At 43.9% G+C, this 20,116-nt stretch overlaps 1 protein-coding gene across 1 annotated transcript; it reads right to left on the reverse strand.

The window, feature by feature from the left end:
• Window positions 1-4,016: 4,016 nt before the first annotated feature.
• Window positions 4,017-16,107, reverse strand: RNF114 (ring finger protein 114). The gene is made up of 6 exons (XM_060230806.1): window positions 15,874-16,107; window positions 12,085-12,235; window positions 10,222-10,328; window positions 8,160-8,274; window positions 7,041-7,148; window positions 4,017-6,108 (listed from the first exon to the last, which is right to left on the reverse strand). The coding sequence occupies exons 1-6, from the start codon at window positions 16,008-16,010 to the stop codon at window positions 6,043-6,045; spliced, it is 684 nt and encodes a 227-aa protein (XP_060086789.1). The 5' UTR covers window positions 16,011-16,107; the 3' UTR covers window positions 4,017-6,042.
• Window positions 16,108-20,116: the final 4,009 nt, after the last annotated feature.

A 20,116-nucleotide genomic window follows, 5' to 3' on the forward strand; every position in this document is an offset into this window, starting at 1 on the left:
TCAAGCTACAAGCAGGGCTTTTTAAAAAGCAGGAACGCACAGGAACACAGTCCCAGCTCAAGGAGTGTGGCCTAATATGCAAATGAGTTCCTGCTGGGCTTTGTCTACAAAAGAAGCCCTGGCTGCAAACAAAGTGCACACCTCTGGTACCCTTGGACCAGTCAATCTTTCTCGGCTCTCCAACCTCAGGACTGTTGTGAAAATAAGCTAGAGAGAAGAGCTGTGGATTTCACCCTGAGCTCTGGGGAAGAGCAGCATTAAAGCAGACAGGGTGGTACTTTTGTTTCCCCTAGCCCTCTCGGGCTCTGGAAAGAACATATGACACAGCAAAAGGGCAGCATTTGTCTGCCACTTGGAAAAGGTGCTCAACTAGGGGCTTTGAAGATGTCCTCTTAACAAGTCAACAGTGACCTTACACTCATAGTGGAAACATTTTCATCAGAACCTCGCCAAGCGCTCTAAAAAGTCATAGCAAGTGCCTCTCCACCCACTGCTGAAGACCTCTAAGGCAGCACAACCCTCTGCAGAACTGAGCATTTTCTGCAGCCCTCCTCTTCACCCGTTGGCCCACTCATTTCTCTGTGACGTGGATGATGCACCACCACAACGTAGCTTCAAGTTGCTCAGGCAAGCCAAAGAAAGCAGGGACCCTGCAATCGCCAGCAGTGGCTCAGTGAAAGAACATCTGCTTGGCATGCAGAAGGTTGCAGGTTCAATCCTTGGCATATCCGGTAAAAAGGACCAGGCAGTGACAGACCTCAGCCTGAGACCCTGGAGAGCCACTGCCACTCTGAGTAGGCAATACTGACCTTAATGGATGAAGGGTCTGATGCAGTAAAAAGCATTCACCCTTCCTCCCACTAACAATCCCCCAAAGCCGCTCTTCTGTGCAAAAGCTTTGTTGAAACAAAGAACTGGGCAAGAGGACAGTCTTCATTGCAGTCAGATTCTACTGCTTGGGCTCTGGTCATATTGACCAATAATAAAGTCTGTATAGACCAGGGGTGGCCAAACTGTGGCTCAGGAACCACATGTGGCTCTTTCACAAATATTGTGTGGTTCTTGAACCCCCCCCCCACCCTGTTGGCTGGCTTGGAGAATGAATTTAAAGTTGCTTTCTTTCCACCTCTCCCCAATTTATTTGCCTACCTACTTTCTTCATTATTCCCAAACATCTGACGTTCATGTCTTGCGGCTCTCAAACATCTGACATTTATTCCATGTGGTTCTTACATTAAGCAAGTTTGGCCACTCCGGTATAGACTTTGAGGGCAGTGTAAGAACCGGAGCATCCCTTACTGAAGGCACAGAACAAAGTTTGAGCCCAGTGGCACCTTTAAGGCCAACGAAATTTTATTCAAGAGATTTGCTGGATTTCTTGGCCTGTCAGGAGATAGACTGTTGCAGACAGATTGTAATGAAAGAGCACCCTCTACTGTCTAAATGCTGACATTTCTGGTACGACTCCACCATCAGCTTCACACTTTGCACAGCAACTGTTTGCAGTGCCCAACAGCTCATTCCCATAAACATTGCTGTAAATGCACCATGAGGCTGCAGACTGCACAATCTGGGCTCTAGCCAAATGTACACAGCTTTTCAATGAGACATTAGGAAGAACTTCCTGACAGCAGTCCCACAGTGGAACAGGCTTCCTTGGGAGGCAGTGGGCTCTAGAGGTTTTTAAAAAGACTAGATGACTATTTGACAGCAATGTGATTCTGGGAATTTAAGCAGATCACAAGAAGGAAAGCAGGAAGGTTTGCATCAGTTCTTAGTTCTTGTGCTCCCTTTTTACATGGCCTAGGAAATGTTGTTCGCTACTCTGGGTCAGGCAGCAATTTTTCTCCAGGTCCGTTTGGCCAGGGATCCTGGAGGTTTTTATTTTGTCATCATTTGGGTGCGGAGGTGTACCTGAGGTGTATATGGGAGGGGGGGGAGGTATTTGCAAATTTTCTGCATTATGCAAGGGGTTGGACTAGATGACCCAGGAGGTCCCTTCCAACGCTAATAGGATTCTAGGTATTTAAAAGCTACATGACTCTCATTCACCCCTGTCATGGCTGGGATCCTGAATATCTATTCTTGTAGGGTTCCTGACCTTGATAACCCCAGGCTAGTCTGCTCTCAAAAGCTCAGGTTGGCCCTGGCTAGTATTTGGAAGGAAGACCACCAAGGAAAAGGCAGAGGCAGGCAGGAACAAACCACCTCTTTCCTTGAAAACCCTGTAGGGTCGCTGTCAATCAGCTCTGACTTGACAGCAAAAATAAAGCAATGCAGGCATACTTGTGTTTTCGACATCACTCTTTGGCACATCATTCTGCAAGGGGGCTTGCTCCCACTCAGTACGGCACCAATTCCCTACCATTTAGTTCATAAACCTGGCCCACCAGAAACTCCAATGGTGAGTAAACATGACTAGCTTGCTACACGCCAACAGCAGCACTCATCCAGAAACATTCACGCACATGTTTTATTTAAGATATTTAAAGGTAAAGGTAGTCATTTCTAACTCTGGGGTGACATTGCATCACGTTTTCATGGAAGACTTTTTACGGGGTGGTTTGCCATTGCTTTCCACAGTCATCTACACTTTACCCACAGCAAGCTGGGTACTCGTTTTACCAACCTCAGAAGGATGGAAGGCTGAGTCAACCTTGAGCCAGCTACCTGAATCCAGCTTCCACCGGGATCAAACTCCGGTCATGAGCAGAGCTTGGACTGCAGTACAAACTGGATTCACTACAAGGTGCTGTCACCTTTAAAGCCTTATATGACCGAGGACCTGCTATCCTTAGGGACTGTCTCTCCCCACACGTTCCCCAGAGGTACTCAGATCTGGGGCAAAAAAATCTATTAGCAATTCCCAGGCCGAGGGAGACTAGATTAGAATCTACCACAGAGAGAGCCTTCTCCATTACTGTCCCCTATTGGTGGAATCAACTGCCGGAAGAGGATGGGGCTTTGTGGGACCTTGCCCAGTTCTACCAAGGACTGTAAGACAACACTATTCTGGCAGGCCTTTAATTGATCTGGAATGCTGATATGGTGTGATTGATGTACATCTAATATACAATGTACATCATCTGAAGTGAGACAATACCAAACATGATTAGCACCAGATTGTTTTAACTGTTTTAATCATTCAGTTTGTTTTGTTTAATTGCTTAATTGTACAATTGTTCTGATTTTACTGGTTGGGAACTGCCCTGAGCCTGCTTCGGCGGGCGGGATATAAATCCAATAAACCAAAGCAGCTTATTCTCCCCTCCTGCTTCATCCTCACAAGCCTGAGGGGCACGGCGGGCTGAAAATTTGACCCAAGATCATTGGCAGAGCTCTCACCGCAAAGCGGGGATTCAAACCTGGCTCTCCCAGGCAGCAGTCTGCTAATCACAGTGGCTCTCTTACTACATATACAATTTATACAGTGTATTAGAAAGGACTCAAAACATTGTCAATTGTACTGGCATTAAAGCAGTTCTTAAAGGCAGAAAGTTGCAGGCTCACTCTCCCAGTGTTCATGAGATACCCAGCACCTGCAGAATAGTAGAATCCCTGGTTTGTTTGCAAAAGTTGACCAGGTAATAGGTAATTTGCATGTGGCAAGATGATGATACGTTTTATGCTCATGGTGGGCTCTTTCAGACTCAGAGATGCCAAAATTGAGGGTGACTGTACAACAGGCAGACTCAGGTCTTCCAGTGAACAAGGGTCAGTGCACCTTCTATCTCTTCTCTGTATTTAATCGACGTCTTTCATATCCTATTGCAGACAATGTCTACTAGTCAATCAGTGTATTATTTTGGATAATCTTATAAGCACCCTAGGCTTTTTAAAAACAGGGCTTAAAACTATTGCACTAAAATTAGCTCTATACAAGAATGTATTGAATTCATGGCCCTTACATTTTTGCTCTGCATTGACCCCCAACCCTCATCTGTTAAAAGTCTACAGAAATAATATTTCCTTCATGCTGCAACAAAAACTTTGGGACAAGAGTTTCAACAAACAGATTTAAATTACTACATTTATTTTCAAAGCCAGAACGAGATAGTTTTGAAGTTCTAAAATTATTAAAATTGCTAGAAGTGCACTTAGAGTATGAGAACAAAGTAGTCAGATACATTTGTGTAGTAGGATACCCAGTTTCTATAAATTCTGTAGAATGTTGTCATTTGCTGAAATAGCAAGAGGAGTTGCCAGGATCCAGATACTGTACATGCCGAAATTCTTCTGCACGCGTACAGATTACCATCCACAGCTTCCATTTCTACCTTGCCCAACCATACCAAATGCCAGCATTTTCCCTCCCAGCATCCAAGAGGAACTTTTGGTGGGCCACAGGAAGACTATGGCATGAGGGGGGGGGGAGGAGATCTGAAGCCCCCACAACACAATGGGCACACTTTGTATGTTGACCAATCTTACCAAAAATTATCACTACTGGAATGGTTCAGTGCAAGAAAAAGAGGGTTAAAAATCACAGGATTTTTGATATAGTTTTAAAATCAGTTTAGTCATCTAAAAATGGAGCACTTCCTGAAAAGCAGCATGTGGATTGTAAGTGTGGGTCTTTCCAGTAGTCCAGACACTCATGCCATAGGAACCAATCATGAGACAGCTTAAAATCCGCCAAATGCTAAGTTGTCCAACAGCTTGCATAGTCTTCAGTCTCAATTTCAAAACATGACTGGCTGAATTGTGCGTTCCAATTTGTGCAAGAATTCACTCCAGGGACAGTCTGGTTGTCACAACAGTTATCAGAAGGCAGTTAATACACAGAATAAACTGTTCCAATGTCCCCAACACAACTGCTTAAGCAATCTTAAGCCCAGTTCTCATACTTACTGTCTGATACTAGCTCATCTATTTTTGCACACTGAACATGACTTATGAATGTTCCACCATAAGGCAAGATTTACACAGCCATTAAAAACTCAGATTATTCAGAACATGTAGTTCAGACTACTACATGGCAGTGCGTTCAGACACTGTCACCCCCCCCCCCAAAAAAAATGTAGTTAAGCCAGTAGTTGTCTTCAGATATCAAGAATTGACTGATAATCAGACCCGATTCACTGGACTGCTAGCCTTCTCAACTACAGAAGAAAATAATCAAGATGTCGGCACAGACACCAATTTCAGCACACAGACACTGAATTCTCTGCATGGAACTTTTCACATATGACAATCTTTCTATTACATACAGAAGCATAAATTCAATGAAACTTTACTTGGCGCTCAGCGGTCCAGAATTTGCAATGTCTGAAGAATCAGAAATTAACTTGTTTGCTACTGTGGAATTGTTTTCATTTCTAGGTATAGTGGCAGAAATATACAAGGGCATTTTTGAGCTCAGGAAACCAGAAATTACATTAACCTCTTTGAATCCATCTGTCTTGCAAAAAACAAAACAAAAAACCCAAGTCACACTTAACATTAGTGGTGGAAAAGTAGTGACAAACAGGAGATTTCCCTCCAAGCTCATGGAAGGTACTCTCAAGTTATTAAATCAAAATGTGAGTCTGCTATGGAAATGCAATACTGTGCTTAGAGACTTAAGGGCAGATCAAAGTGTTCATATATCTTTGTATGAAGTCAAGCTAACCATTTTTCTAGTCAAAAGAACACAAACCTGTTTTGTCACCTGAGGCCAATAACCAGAACTGTCAAATGCCCAGCAAAATATCTAGTTTCTAACACTTGATCAATATTCAAAAGAGAATGATACAGTTTTTAAGAGGCTGCTTGCAGGATAAAATTATTGCAATGCTTCAGGAGGTTTAGTTTGGAGAACTCAGAAGTAGGCTGAAATGGAAGAAAGCAACACAAACTGAAATTATCCTCAAATAAAAAATGAACAAAACATTCCCTGCAGTGTATTAGCAAGATCACTAGAAAGAAATAAGCAGTAAAATAAAACATAATGAAGTTGAACTCTTCACTTTATGGATGCTGGAGAATGTTGGGGTAATGAGTGTCTGGGATATATTTTTCCCTAATGGAAGCCAAGTATTAAGAGTTTATTTCTTGTTTTGTTCATTGATCCCTCAAAGAACGCAACATAACTTGAGCAATCATATCATCTTCGTCAGCATCATAATCCTAGAACAGAAGGGGAGAAAAAGCATGAGCAAAGGCAACTTTGTCTTGTCGCCAAATAATTTTTCTGCAGCACAGGTCTCCAACTTTAAGCCTTACAGGCACTTGAAGAAGAAAAGTGGGAATGGAAGGAAATCATGGGTGCTTACCAGTCCTCCTGGCCCTTTCATCTGAATGAGAGTAGCCAATAACAGCCCTGCCTTCAGGGCCGACGCCCACTAAGCAAACTAGGCGGTTGCCTAGGGTGCTGGGGGGGTGCCAAATTGGGCTTCCCCCCCCTCCGGGTGCCCAAAACAACCACCTAGTCTCTCCCCCCCCCGACTGCCGCTGCCACCACCAGCCCCCTCCCTTCCACTGCGCTCCCCTCCCCAAACCTCGCCACAACAAGGCCAGGCCCGACCGGCTTCAAGGCAGCTGTGTGTTTTTTGAAGCCAGCACTGGGGGAGCACTTCTGGTTCTGGAAAGGAGGGAGGAGAAGCCTCCTCCCACGTTGGCTTCAAAAAATGTGCGGCTGCCTCGAAACCAGTAGGGCCCGGCCTAGTCACTACAAGCTTTGGGGGAGGGGGGCAGCACGACAAAGCATGGCGCAGAGAAGGCAGGAGACGGCAGTGAGCTGGGCAGGAAGCCTGCCTGGGGCACCATGCACCTTAGGGCTTGCACTGCCTGCCTTAGAACAGCCCCACCCACTTTCTAGAAAGTGTGACAGGAACCGAGGGAAGTACTGGCAGGCACCACATTGGGGACCCTGCTCTACAGAGAAGCACAGATTCAGAGTATGCTTAGGGCATAGCAGAGGCTCAGCTAGATTAGTGTGTTATTCTACAGGCTCTCACTGGAATACCGACATTCAAAACCCAAGGTTCTGAAAGCAATTGTTCGAGTTCCTCCACTTTGCCTCTTAAATCTGTAGGACATGTTTTGTGCTTGCTACTTACCACAAAAGTATCATAAGAAAACCGATGTCGTCGCTGAAGATGCTCCATAAAGTTAGCACTTCTATAGCTTGGGTCACCCCATGGCATTGATGCACATATTGGACAGACCTGGAAAAGTTGACAAATCTACTCAACAACCCTTCTTGATTTTCAACAAAAAAAAAATTAGACTGGCATGCACTCTGAATCCTATCTGCTTAATGAAATAATTTTTAATGGCTTGGATCCAAACAGACCCTGGAGACAGAAGACACTTCTGCCCATGCAAAGGGGTTGCACTCTATGCTTCACTCTAGCTGCATCACTGCAGGAAGATTCCCTTCCTCTGTTTTTCAGCAGACAAAGGACTATGAAAGGAGTGGGGCCAAAAAAAGGATAATCCTAATGCACAAATCAACTATATTCATGGTACTCTGGATACCAGTCCAAGTATCTGATGCACACTGTTTATTTGAAGGCATTCCTGATTTACTACAATGAGTTGCACCCTGAGGCTCTTTTCCAACAGAGAACACCTCTTTGCAAAAGGAAGTATTTGGATCCAAATCAATTTACCTGAAATTAAGAAGAGCAGTATTACAAGGATAATGGAACAGTGATGAATTTATTTCTTTTACACTCCTTTCTTCCCCACAGGAATCCAAAGCAGCTTGTATTCTTTTAATCTAGTGGAATATTTGGTTCATCCCAGTTAAGGGCCTATGCTTCTGAAATTAAGTACTCTGAACTGCCCTTTTTGGATAAAAGTTTAAGCAGGCAGGCAAGATTATTAGATCTACTTCTAGCAAAAAGTGAGATAACACTGATTCCATGAAATGTGCTATAGCCATGGTAAATATTACTGAAAGCCAACATGATGTAAACCATCCAAGACCCCTAGGTTCAGACCACCTCTCAGTCCATCTTTCTTCCCAGCCTGGGCTATCTCCTCAGAAATACTGGACTCACAATACTTTGCACTGAAGTTCATCTTCATCATTAATATCAAAGATCAGATTTCATCAAAACAGCTCAACTTGTTAACTGAAACCACAAGTCTAACTGGAAAATAGTTTTGTATTAGAAAACAAAGCAGGCTATCCTGAAACCATAGGATAGTAGCAAGTAAATCAGCATTACCACTCGCTTGGTATCCAGGCTGTGATACTTCCGGCAGTGTTCTACCAGCCCTTCCTGGTCCAGGTTTCTCTCACTGCAGTAAGGGCATGGAAATGTAAACCTATTTGGGACACTCCTGAAGAGAGAATGAGGGATTTCACTTTCTTGAAAGGTTAGGCAAATAAAAAGAAGGCTTTTAATTTTGCAACACGATTGCCCCAAGTGTAGACAAGCATCTTACACCTAGGCAGCAATGCCAAAAAAACCACAGCAGTGACAGCTCCTCACCCCTGTGTCATCCCCAGGCCTGAAAAGAAACATGCAGAAGCAGTGTATAGATTAAAAGGCAAGCTTTCCATTTTTGCAGTTTTTACAACATGAAGAGCAAAAGCTCTGTTGTGATTGTTGGCCTCACAAAGAACAGCATTTTTTCACAATACAGGTGTGACGGAAAGCAATGGGTTAACCATAAACTGAAGACGCACAGGGCTGCGTCAGGTGACCTGAGGGTGGGGGCAAAGTGCTCAGAGCTGTCAGGGAGGGAAAAGAAGTTGAGTGAGAGAAACTGCTGAGGCAGGGTTCAGTCAAGTTGGCTTCTGACAGAGAAGGTGCCTGTCAGAGAAGTCTGTCAGTGGGGACCTGACAGAGACTGAGAGGGTCAGTTCGAGCCTACCAGAAGGGCTGAGAGGGCAGCTGATCCTGTGAAGGAGCTTGAGGCAGAGATGGGGAAGTCTTCCAGAGACTGCAAGCTCGACAAAATCAGCCAAGAGGGCTGTGTGTGTGTGAGTCAGTTAAGACCTGAACGGTCACAAACACCTAGAGACAACTCTGAAGATCTAGTGAGGTGGTTGAGGGAGTGGATGTGGGTCTGAGACACCAAGAGGGCTGAGAGGAGAGACTCCAGTCGAGGGGTGAGACTTGACACATCAATCCCAAGAGGCCAGACCTTGGCTAGAGGTGGAGAGTGAGTTAAAGGGAAACTGAACTGTGTAACTGTGAGAGACTCCAAGAAAGTAAAAGTGATTGTAAAGCCTGAAACAACTGAGCAACGTTTTAGCCTGTGTAAATATCTCCCATATCCCCAAGTTAAGAACTTTGTGTTACAATAAATCTGTGGTTTAAGTTAAAGTTCTCAAGAGCCTATATTTTGTGGGAAGAACAAACAAAGCTGCTGTGGTCCCATCAAATAAACAAGTAAAATACCCCGAAGAGACTGAAATAAAGCGATCCAGTGAGGCCGTGAGGCGGGCGCTGCTATAATAGGTAAGGCTTTCAATGCAAAGTCCTCTGTGGATAAGGCCAACTAGGTAATGGTGAAACAGTTGCTTCCCACTATGGACCCAAGAAAACTGTCATGTCCCACAACATTTTTGTAAGCATTTTTCTTTGCTGGTGTAAGCATTTTTCTTTACTGGCTTCCCACATTCAGGTGTTTTAGGAGACATCATGACTCTTAACCACTCCAATCCACTTTAATCTCCCATCCAAAGCAAAACCTTCCCTATATATATAGCACTTGCCATTTTTGGCTGCAACTACGTTGTGATGCAACATCACCCCAGAGTCAGAAACGAATGGTGCTTGCACAGCGGACTACCTTTACCTCTTTAAAGAAGTCTGAAACAGCCTCTTCTCTCCCATGGATATTGCTTCAAACATGACTCCCAATTCACAAATATATTAAAGTTAAACCTAGTCTCCTTTGAAAGGGTGTCAATTTCCCCCACAGCAGCTTCATACAAAATCAGGAGTCTCTTCCCCCCACCTTAAGCAAGTCTCTAGAGTGAAATTAACACTGCAAACCATTGTTCAGATAACAACCAACAGTGATCTTAATCTAGGTTACAAGAATTGCAAGTCTAGCAAGTTAAGAGACTCCAATGGAAGAGCCCAAGTAGGAACACTTACAAAGAACTGCCCACATTTTACTACTAAGTGAGAAGTTCCTAAATTCTCCCCATCACCTATTGAAACATTCATTAGCGGCACCAAGCTCAGAACCATTTGGTCACGATATATCAATTGAAACCCAACTTTAAGCAGCAGTAAGCAAATTGTGGCTCCCTGTAAAGCTGTCTGTTACCTTGTATTCTGTGGTGGATCTTTAGTCACAGCTCTAACACCTTCCATTATGTAGTTCTGGTATTTCAAGCAAGAAGCGACATGACTACGCAACTTGGAGAGGTACATCTGTTCAGGAAGAAGTAAACAAGGTTCTCTTTAATGCAATCATAGTAGAGGCATCAGACTAAATATAAAAGGAACATTCTCAGAAGTATCCACATTAATCCATTTGCTGCTCCAGAAACACTGAAGCGCAACAGGTTCCAGGTCACAGAGGCTGCAAGTTATAAAGGCACAATACGAGGTTCAACTGATCTGCATGAAGGCCACAGTGTCTTGTCAGATCCCTTACAGTGCCTCAGACAGCTGACACCTTGTTTATCAGACCACTGTTAATTCTTCTTTTATTTCCTGGATAGGCCATTGTTTCTTTCACACAACCAATTTAGGTTGTCTAGCTTTCTTTTCTCTTTTACAGCAATAGCCAAATGAAAGTGGATTCCTTATTACATTTTCATCTACTGTGACAGTCATGTTAACAACTCCAGGATTTCCATGGAAGCATCAGAATTGTACTCTGGACAACAACTTATGCCTCTGTGTCAGATAGCTTGTAGTTAATTATTAAAAACCAAACCTTAGGGCTTAGGTGACAAGAAGTGATGGTGTTTTAACTACCTTCACCATATAGTATGCCCAATATATAGCAGACACTGGACTCAAAAGCATTTGACTTTTGGCAACATTTTATCATAATGCTTCTGACATCTAAACAGCGGTGCATCTTACAGATGCACACAGTATCTTATATGTTCTCTCACCTCATTTGTGCAGTTCATGAATACAAGACCGTAAATACAAATTCATTTTATGAATGGGGATGCTGGGCTGCACTAAGGAATCCACAGTCAGAATAGGATTTGAACAGGTTCACAGGGACCAATTTGTGAGAAGTGTTTCTTAAAGGGCCAGCAATAATTTATCACATTTAATACATCATGCTAATATAACATGAAAATGTTGACACAAGCCTAATGTGAGCCACAGTAAAAAAAAGAACCCAACAGTATGACATTAAAGGACACATTAAGTTTGTAGGATAAAGACAAAGCTAACCATGTAGAGAGCGTCAAGAATCAGTACTCCTGGTTTACTTCACATAGATTTTCTTTGTAGATGAGAATTTTGGTATAACCAATTAACCTTAGAATCCACATGCAGCACAACACAAGTCCCCAATTCTTTCTATATCTGGTTTCCTTAGTTCTCAAACCATTTCACCTTGCTTCAGAACTGATCACTTATTACAGTCCATCTTCAGAATAAAAGCTGATCAACTCTTGCACCAACTTTAGCTTATGACACCCAAAGAATTGTAAAAGTGAGATGCAAATTGTACTAACAAACCAACATGCTATCTAATTAAGAAACACCATCTACATACACCACTAAAGCTACAAAAGGCTGTTGTGAAGTGTAACATATTCATCATGTCAGTATCTTCCCTGTTACACCACAAGGGAAAACTGCACAAGGATTTGTATTTTGTGTCTCTACTGAAATGTTGCAAGAACTGCAAACTTCAAACTGTTTCTGACAGATCTCATCACTCAAAATATCTACAAGTTCCACCTGCCACGCTACAGTTGTGACGAGTCTCAATTAAACCTTCTCTTTCCCCACTTTTTTATTGTTGACAAGCTCTTTGTTTATCTGGAAATTATGCCCCAACACAGAAAACTATGAGAAAAGATCTCATCAAGTTACTACAAACATTGGTAGCTTTTACAGGAGTTCAAACAGTTATCAAGTGAGAAAGCAGAAAAAGGCTTCTATGAAGACTAATTGTTCTATGTAGGTAATGTGTTCCAATATTCCATACTTTTTTACTGCAGCCATTGCAAGTGGTCTCTGTCATTTCAATTTGCTTTTCCAAGTCCAAAGCTCTGCTGCCATTAGACAGGGTACTGCGGCAAACTCCACAAACTGGCTTTTTCGGCTTAAGACATTCCTGAATGCACAGCATACAGAAGCTAGTGTGGAAGAAAGACACTATGAGAACATTCCCAATACAGAGAACACAGCCAGAATGCAAACACTCCCCCACCACCTCCCATTACCACTAAATCAAACGTTTTTTTTATCTGTGCCATCTTAATTTCAGTTTATAACAAGTTGTTGGTAGCTATACAGATCTTTCAAGTGTTTTTCTTAAAGCCACCACACAACCTTTTGAAAGACTATTTTATGCCACTATTAACACTACTACCTGCAACATTGCCTGCTGACCAACCACTGTAGCTGAAGTGGCAATGACTGCTGCCCCTTTTATACAAATGACTATTTCTGATACTGATTTCACTAGGAGTACCTATAGATAGTAGAGCTGAATGATGCTTCAAATTCCTAATGGCTAGAAAAGAAGATTAGCATACAACAAGGCAAATAAAAGATATCAAACTACTTTGGCTGTTGGGAACAAGCCTAATATGGGAAGTGGCATATTTCCCATCAGGTACTGGTACCAAGTTCATTATTTACTCCTTTAGAACTGGAGAAAATTAACACCACGTCCATGCTACTACCCAGGAAGATTAATGTACCTCATGTATAATAATCAAATTCCCACAAATTCAGATCTTTTATGTGTTAATAAGTACTGCTGAGCCATTTTGTCTCTTTGATTTTGTTATAAGGTTCCACCACAAAAAAAAGATTCAAAATGGTGAAATGCTGGCTAGGAAGGGGGGGGGGGGCAGAGCCAAGCACTAAGGATTATATGCAGCATCAGCAAAGAGTACTTTTAGTTTCTATTCTATTCCATCATTCACATTTCCCAGAATCTCTTACTCATGTAACTACTGAACAACTCTGGATTTCTATACACCCAAGAACACTAAGTGTATTACAGTTCTTGAGCATACGCTATAGCAAGGGTAGGCAACCTTTATGGCTCAAGTACCAAAAACCCCACTATTTACCTGCTAAGGCATACCTGTTAAGGTATATGAAGGGGAAGGAGAAAGATGAAAAAGGATGTTTGTGCCTGGTCACATGCACTGTATTTGTTATTCATAGATCTATTTTTTCCACATGAAAGCAAAGGGATATTATAAGACTGCTTTATAAATGTCCACAGAAAATATCAGTAATTTTGCTTTCAGAGTACATGCTTATGAATGTGATCATAAGAAAAGAGTACCTGCACAAGTTCCTAAAAGATGCTTTGCAAAAAGGACCCTACCAAGGGTGCCCAGAGTTAGAGTTTACAGTTCAAATGTTCACTGTTTGAATTGCCATTCTAATTTCAAACAACTGCTGTACCTACAGGAGCTGCCATGTAGAACTCCATCATCTCCTTCCTTGGAGGTTTTTAAACAGAGGCTAGATGGCCATCTGACAGCAATGAAGATCCTGTGAATTTAGGGGGAGGTGTTTGTGAGTTTCCTGCATTGTGCAGGGGGTTGGACTAGATGACCCTAGAGGTCCCTTCCAACTCTATGATTCTATGATCTATTCAGCACACTGGCTAGGTTTGCCTGCCTTCTTCTAAAGAAAGTTAGGCACATAGACATTCTGTCGAAATACATGGGGCATATTCCACAGAATGTTTCCATTCTACTATACCAACTGCAGTTCCCACAATTTTTTCTATGTTTTGCCAGGACTTGCTTTCCCAGGAGAATTTACTTTCTGAAAATAATGAAGGCTGGTTAAGCCACTGAGTCTTCTTACTGTTTCCCTGCCCATTGCAATAGCACCTAGCAATTCATACCTGGATATAAATTACAACATTCAAACAAAACTAGTTCTTAAATAAAGGCTATGGCATAAGTAGTAGTAGAAGAAGATACCCCACCCTATACTCTGAATCACAGAGAGGCTTACAGTCTCCTTTACCTCCCCCCCCAACAGATCCCCTATGAGGTGGGTGGGGCTGAGAGAGCTCTCCCAGAAGCTGCAAGTGGAGGAGTGGGGAATCAAACCCAGTTCTTCCAGATAAGAGTCCACACACTTAACCACTACATCAAACTGACTCTTTCAGCTAAACTAGAATGCATCCCAAGCTACTCTCATGGCTGTTAAAAGACACCACAGTAGAAACATCAATGAGAGCAGAGCAATGCCAGGGTTGAAAAAGGGTACTACTCTGCATCTTGAGAAACCTTGGGAGTACAGATGAGAACACCTGTGCCTCAAATTCAAGCCTATAAGTTGGTAAAGGCAACATAAAGCTACCATCAGCCCTCTGCAAGAACTTAACATTGGTAGCAGTGTTCCCTCTAAGTTGAGTTAGTGTAAGCTAGCTCATAGCTTTTTAGCCCCCGGCTCACACATTTTTGTCTTCGCTCATGAAAAATGGCCCCAGAGTAAGCTAACTGATGCAGTAGCTCACAAAGTAGAATTTCTGCTCACAAGACTCCACACCTAAGAGGAAATGTTGACTGGTAGTGCGCCTTATCTGCACACAAACAGCCTTCTTCCATCTATGTGCATACACACAGCACAATGAGGTGGTAGGAAGACAAGGCAATAAAATAGACTTTGGACCACAGAGGAGGGATTTCCAAAACCCCAGCATTAACAATTTCCTATAACTGGAAAACTAAGAGAACTGGCAAAGGGTTAGACCAGAACCTCTCCCCAATGCAGATTTTTTTTTGGTTTTTTGGCAGGGATCTTTTACATGGGGGAAGTATTAAAACATTATACTGATTCAGCCCATTAGCCACCTTGGAATTCTGCTTGCCTCCAACTACATCCCATCAGCCATATATCCCTAAACAGACGGTCAGTTTAGTGCCTGTTTCACTGCTTTTCTGAAAGGTTTATTGCATAACTCTCAGTAGAGAAACTGAAGGACTGCTTCTGCTTCTAATAGGCTTACACAAGAAATTTTAGGATGTGATTTTTTTTCCCATTTTCAGCTAACCACAAAGAAATACTCTATTTGAAAAAGAACCTACTATGCTTGGCTACTAGCTAACTGCTACTGTTTCAGCAAAGCTGTATACAGTTTTAGTGTTTTATAAGTAGGACGGAATAGCTGGATTGCAATGAGAAACCAGCTTCCTGCTTACTTTCTGTTTCTGGGAAAAGGAGTAAAGCAGAAAAAGAAACAAACAAAATAGTCAACATGAGGACGGGCAGCCTGCGAGCCCACGAGTACTTTCCCCAATGGGGCTAAGAGCAGTCCCTGGGGCCTTTCTAAGAAGGAAAAACAGCACGGAGCAGGCAGGGCAGGCTTAAACATTTGGCCCCCAGCACGTATACAAGAAGAGGCCTAAATGACACGCTTGCGCTCTATAAAACACGACCGAGAAGCCACAAGTTCTGTGCAGGCTCCACGACCCACCGAGAATCCCAAACCACGTGGCTCAAGTCCACTGCCCCAGACAACAGCAAGCTCCTTGAACATATGAAGCTGCTTTATACTGAATCAGACCCCTCGGTCCATCAGATGCTCGGGATTGAACCTGAGTCCTTCTGTTTACCAAGCAGATGCTCTACCACTGAGCCACCAGACCGAGCCAACCTCTGCTTGCTATTCTCGAGCTCTACCTCAACCACTCCAAACCGCTCTACCACCTCGGTCTCCCGGCCTGCCTCGCCCCTTCTCGTAACAACAAAACACCGCCGCCCCCCTCCTCAGCCCCTTTCAGCCACTCACACATGGCCGCAAGGCGCCCGCACGGGGTTCTCGTAGACCTCCAAGCAGACCGGGCACGTGAAGCGAGAAAGCGGGTCTAGCCGCTCAGCGGCCGGCGCCCCCTCAGGAAACCGAGCACTCGCTTCGGCCAGCGCCATCTTGGAGCGCCGCTTCCGCCAACGACACTCAACAACTCCTAACCGCCCGGAGGAGCTCTACGGCGCTCTAAAAGGGCCACTCGCCGTTTAGACCGCGCCCACCGAACGCCCAAGACCCCATCGCGCGTGCGCGGCCAGAAAGAGACTCTCGGGTTGCTTGAGGTGACTGAGGAATCCCCGCTGTTGGAGAGTTAGGGAGATCCCAGAGACTGCTATTGCGGCAGGAACAAAACAAAAGAAGCTAAGTTAAAAGTGGCCAAACTGTGGTTAAGGAGACACATGTGGCTCTTTCACACATATTGTGTGGCTCTCGAAGCCCCCATTGCCCTGTTGGCCATCTTGGAGAAGGCACTTGTCTCTTTACATCACTTCGCCAAGCCATCCAGTGACTTGGAGAATGCATTTAAAGTTGCTGTCTTTGCACCTCCCTCCCCCTCATCTATTCACTTTCTTGCCACCCTTCCTTCCTTTCTGTTTTGTGGCGGTCGAGCATCTGACATTCATGTCTTACCGCTCTCAAACATCTGATGTTTATTCTAAGTTATTCTAAGTGGCTCTTACGTTAAGCAAGTTTGGCCACCCCTGAGCTAAGTGAAAGGGAGTCTTGTGAAATCTGAAAAACACACTGATAGAGTTACTGTGGCATTGACTTTCATGGATTGGAGCCCACAGCCTCCCAGCAGTTTTTGAACCATAATCAGGGTTGCCAATCCCCAGGTGGGGGATCCTCCGGTTTGGAGGCCCTTGCCCTGCTGCTGGGGTGGGAGGTGGGAATGTCTGCTGGGCACTTCGTTATTCCCTATGGAGACCAATTCCCATAGGGTATAATGGAAAATTGATCCATGGGTATCTGGGGCTTGGGAGGTGGGGCTGTTTTTTAAGGTAGAGGCACCAAATTTGCAGCACAGCATCCGATGCCTCTCCTCAAAAGATCCTCCAAGTTTCAAAAAGATTGGATAGGGGGTCCAATTCTATGAGCCCCAAAAGAAGGCGCCCTATCAATTATTTCCAATGGAGGGAAAGGTGTTTAGTCCCTTTAAATGTGATGGCCAGAACTCTCTTTGGAGTTCAATTATGCTTGTCACAACTTGCTCCTGACTCCACCCCAATGTCTCCTGGCTCCATTCTCAAATTCCCCGATATTTCTTGAATTGGACCTGGCAACCCTAACCATAATTCTCAGGTGCCAAGAAGCTGCTGTCTGGGGAAACTTATGTACAGCCTACTGTATAGTTCTAGACCTACTGAGGAAATTAAAAACCATTAAGTCTCCAAGTCCTGATGGCATACACCTGAGAGTTCTTAAGGAACTCAGGCTGCAATCACACACTTTCCAACTGAATTTTACTGTGTGTGCTGGCAAAATCCAGTTGGAAAGTGCATTGAAAGTGCATTATTTAGCATGTGATCACAGCCTCAGATGTGAGATCATTCATCCACTAAGCCACCTTGATCCACTAAGCTGCCTTGTCAACTAGCACAAAATTCAGCTGCTGTACTAGAAGACTGGAGAGTAGCAAATGTAACACCAGTTTTTAAAAAGAGATCCAGGGGGAACCAGGAAATTATAGGCCAGTCAGGCTAATGTCTGTGACTGCCTCTGGCAAGTTAGTAAAAACTGTAATAAAATACAAAAGTGTTAGGAACATAGAGGGACAAAGCCTGCTGAGGAATTTCAACAAGCTTTAGGAAAGGGAAGTCCTGCCTCCAATACTCCTTCTAAATTGTGGAGTCTTGTGAGCAGAAATTGTACTTTGTGAGCTCCTGGCATTAAAGTTGTGAGCTGCTGCATACATTAGTTTGCTTTGGGGGCATTTTCCTGAGTGAAGACAAAAATGTGTGAGCTGTAGGCTAAAAAACTATGAGCTAGCTCACTGTAACTCACTTTAGAGGAAACACTGCCTGCCTCACCAACTTTTTTGAGTTATCTGAGAAAGTGAACAAGCATGGAGACAGTGGTGACCCAGTAGACATTATACACTTGGACTTTCAAAAGGCTTTTTATAAGGTATCTCACCAAAGGCTCCCGAACAAACTTAGCAGTCATAGGATAAGACGACAGGTTCCTTTATGGATTACAAACTGGTTAAATGTCAGGAAGCAAAGAGGAATCAATGGACAGCTCTTACAATGGAGGGAAGTAAGCTGAGGGGTCCCACAAGGATCAATATCAGGATCAGTACAATTTAATTTATTCATAAACAATCTGGAACTAGGGCTGAGTAGTGTAGTGGCCAAGTTTGCAGATAGCACCAAATTATTCAGGACAGTGAAAACTAAGGCTGACTGTGAAGAGCTCCAAGAGGACCTCCACAAACTGGGTGAGTGGGTGGCAATGTGGCAAATGAAGATCCGTGTTGGTAAGTGTAAAGTGATGCACATTGGGACAAAAAAATCTCAACTTCAAGTATAGTCTACTGGGGCCATAGTGGATAGCTCAATTGAAGTGTGCTGCAGGGGTGAAAAAGGCAAACTCTGCAGTAAGGATTACTAGTAAAGGGACTGAGAATAAAACAGACAATATTGTACTGCTCCTTTATAGATCTGCGGTGCAGCCACATTTGGAATGTGGCATACAGATCTGACCAAAAGGGCACTGCAGAGCTGGAAAAGTATAGAGGAGAGCAACGAAGATGATTTGGGGGTTGAAGCACTTTCCTTATGAGGAAAGGCTGAAGAGTCTGGAACGATTCAATTTAGAAAAAGAGATGACTAAGGGGGGGCATGATAGAGGTTTATAAAATGATAATGGGGTGGAAATAGATGACAAAGAGAATTTCATCTCCCTCTCCCAAAATACCACAATTCGAGGACATGACTAAAGCTGATGGGCAGTAGATTCAGGACAGACAAAAGGAAATCAGATTCAGGACAGACAAAAGGAAATACTGGAGAGCCAGTTTGGTGTAGTGGTTAAGTGTGCAGACTCTTATCTGGGAGAACCAGGTTTGATTCCCCTCTCCTCCACTTGCACCTGCTGGCATGGCCTTGGGTAAGCCATAGCTCTGGCAGAGGTTGTCCTTGAAAGGGCAGCTGCTTGAGAGCCCTCTCCAGCCCCACCCACCTCACAGGGTGTCTGTTGTGGGGGAGGAAGGTAAAGGAGATTGTGAGCCGCTCTGAGACTCTTCGGAGTGGAGGGCGGGATATAAATCCAATATCTTCTTCTTCTTTCCCAGACAGTGATTAAAATGTAGAATTCATTGCCAGAGGATGTAGTGATGGCCACAGGAATAAACTGCTTTTAAAATGGGATTAGATAGATTCATGAAGGAGAATGTAAATGAGAGTCTGAGCACATTCATCGTTTGCCTGCATGTTAAGTGCTGTCAAGTCACTTCTGACTTATAAGATAAGATAGAAAAGATAAATTTATTTTTATATCCCGCCCTCCCCCGCCGATGGCGGGCTCAGGGCGGCTCACAGACACGGAACATTGTGATATAAATAAAATACAATATAAAACAAACAATTTTAAATACAATTCAGTTACAATTCAATTACATAGTTAATTAAATGGATAAAACGGTGCTATAAAGTGCTATAGATCACAATCATGCACAAGATGGCTGGATGGCTACAGATCCGTTTAGCCAGGTTCTGTCCCAAAAGCAAGCTGAAACAGAGAGGTTTTGCAAGCCCTGCGGAACTGGTTCAGGTCCCGCAGGGCTTGCACCATCTCTGGAAGTTGATTCCACCATCGAGGGGCCATTGCTGAAAAGGCTTGCTCCCTGGTTGTCTTCAGTCTAGCCTCTCTTGGCCCAGGGATTTTTAAGAGGTTTTGGGAGCTAGATCTCAGTGCTCTCTGGGGAACATATGGGGAGAGGCGGTCCCTAAGGTAGGCAGGTCCTCGGCCATATAGGGCTTTAAAGGTAATAACCAGCACCTTATAGCGAACACGGTACACAACCGGCAACCAGTGCAGGTCCCGCAGCCCAGGCTGCACGTGTTCCCACCGAGGTAGTCCCAGCAGCAGCCTGGCCGCCGCGTTCTGCACTACCTGAAGTTTCCGTGTTCGGCATAAGGGCAGCCCCATGTAGAGGGCATTGCAGTAGTCTAGTCTCGAGGTGACCGTTGCGTGGATCACAGTTGCTAGGTCGCTGCGTTCC

Source organism: Heteronotia binoei, chromosome 2, assembly GCF_032191835.1.
Source record: "Heteronotia binoei isolate CCM8104 ecotype False Entrance Well chromosome 2, APGP_CSIRO_Hbin_v1, whole genome shotgun sequence".
NCBI lineage: Eukaryota > Metazoa > Chordata > Lepidosauria > Squamata > Gekkonidae > Heteronotia > Heteronotia binoei.

Coding starts and splice junctions, on each gene's coding strand:
- RNF114 (XM_060230806.1), bottom strand. CDS start 16,010: ATGGCGCTGGCCGAAGCGAGTGCTCGGTTTCCTGAGGGGGCGCCGGCC. Junction 10,329..12,084: donor GCAATGGCTGCAGTAAAAAA/GTATGGAATATT, acceptor CTTCCTGAACAG/ATGTACCTCTCCAAGTTGCG. Junction 6,109..7,040: donor TTTCTTATGATACTTTTGTG/GTAAGTAGCAAG, acceptor CTTCTGTTCTAG/GATTATGATGCTGACGAAGA.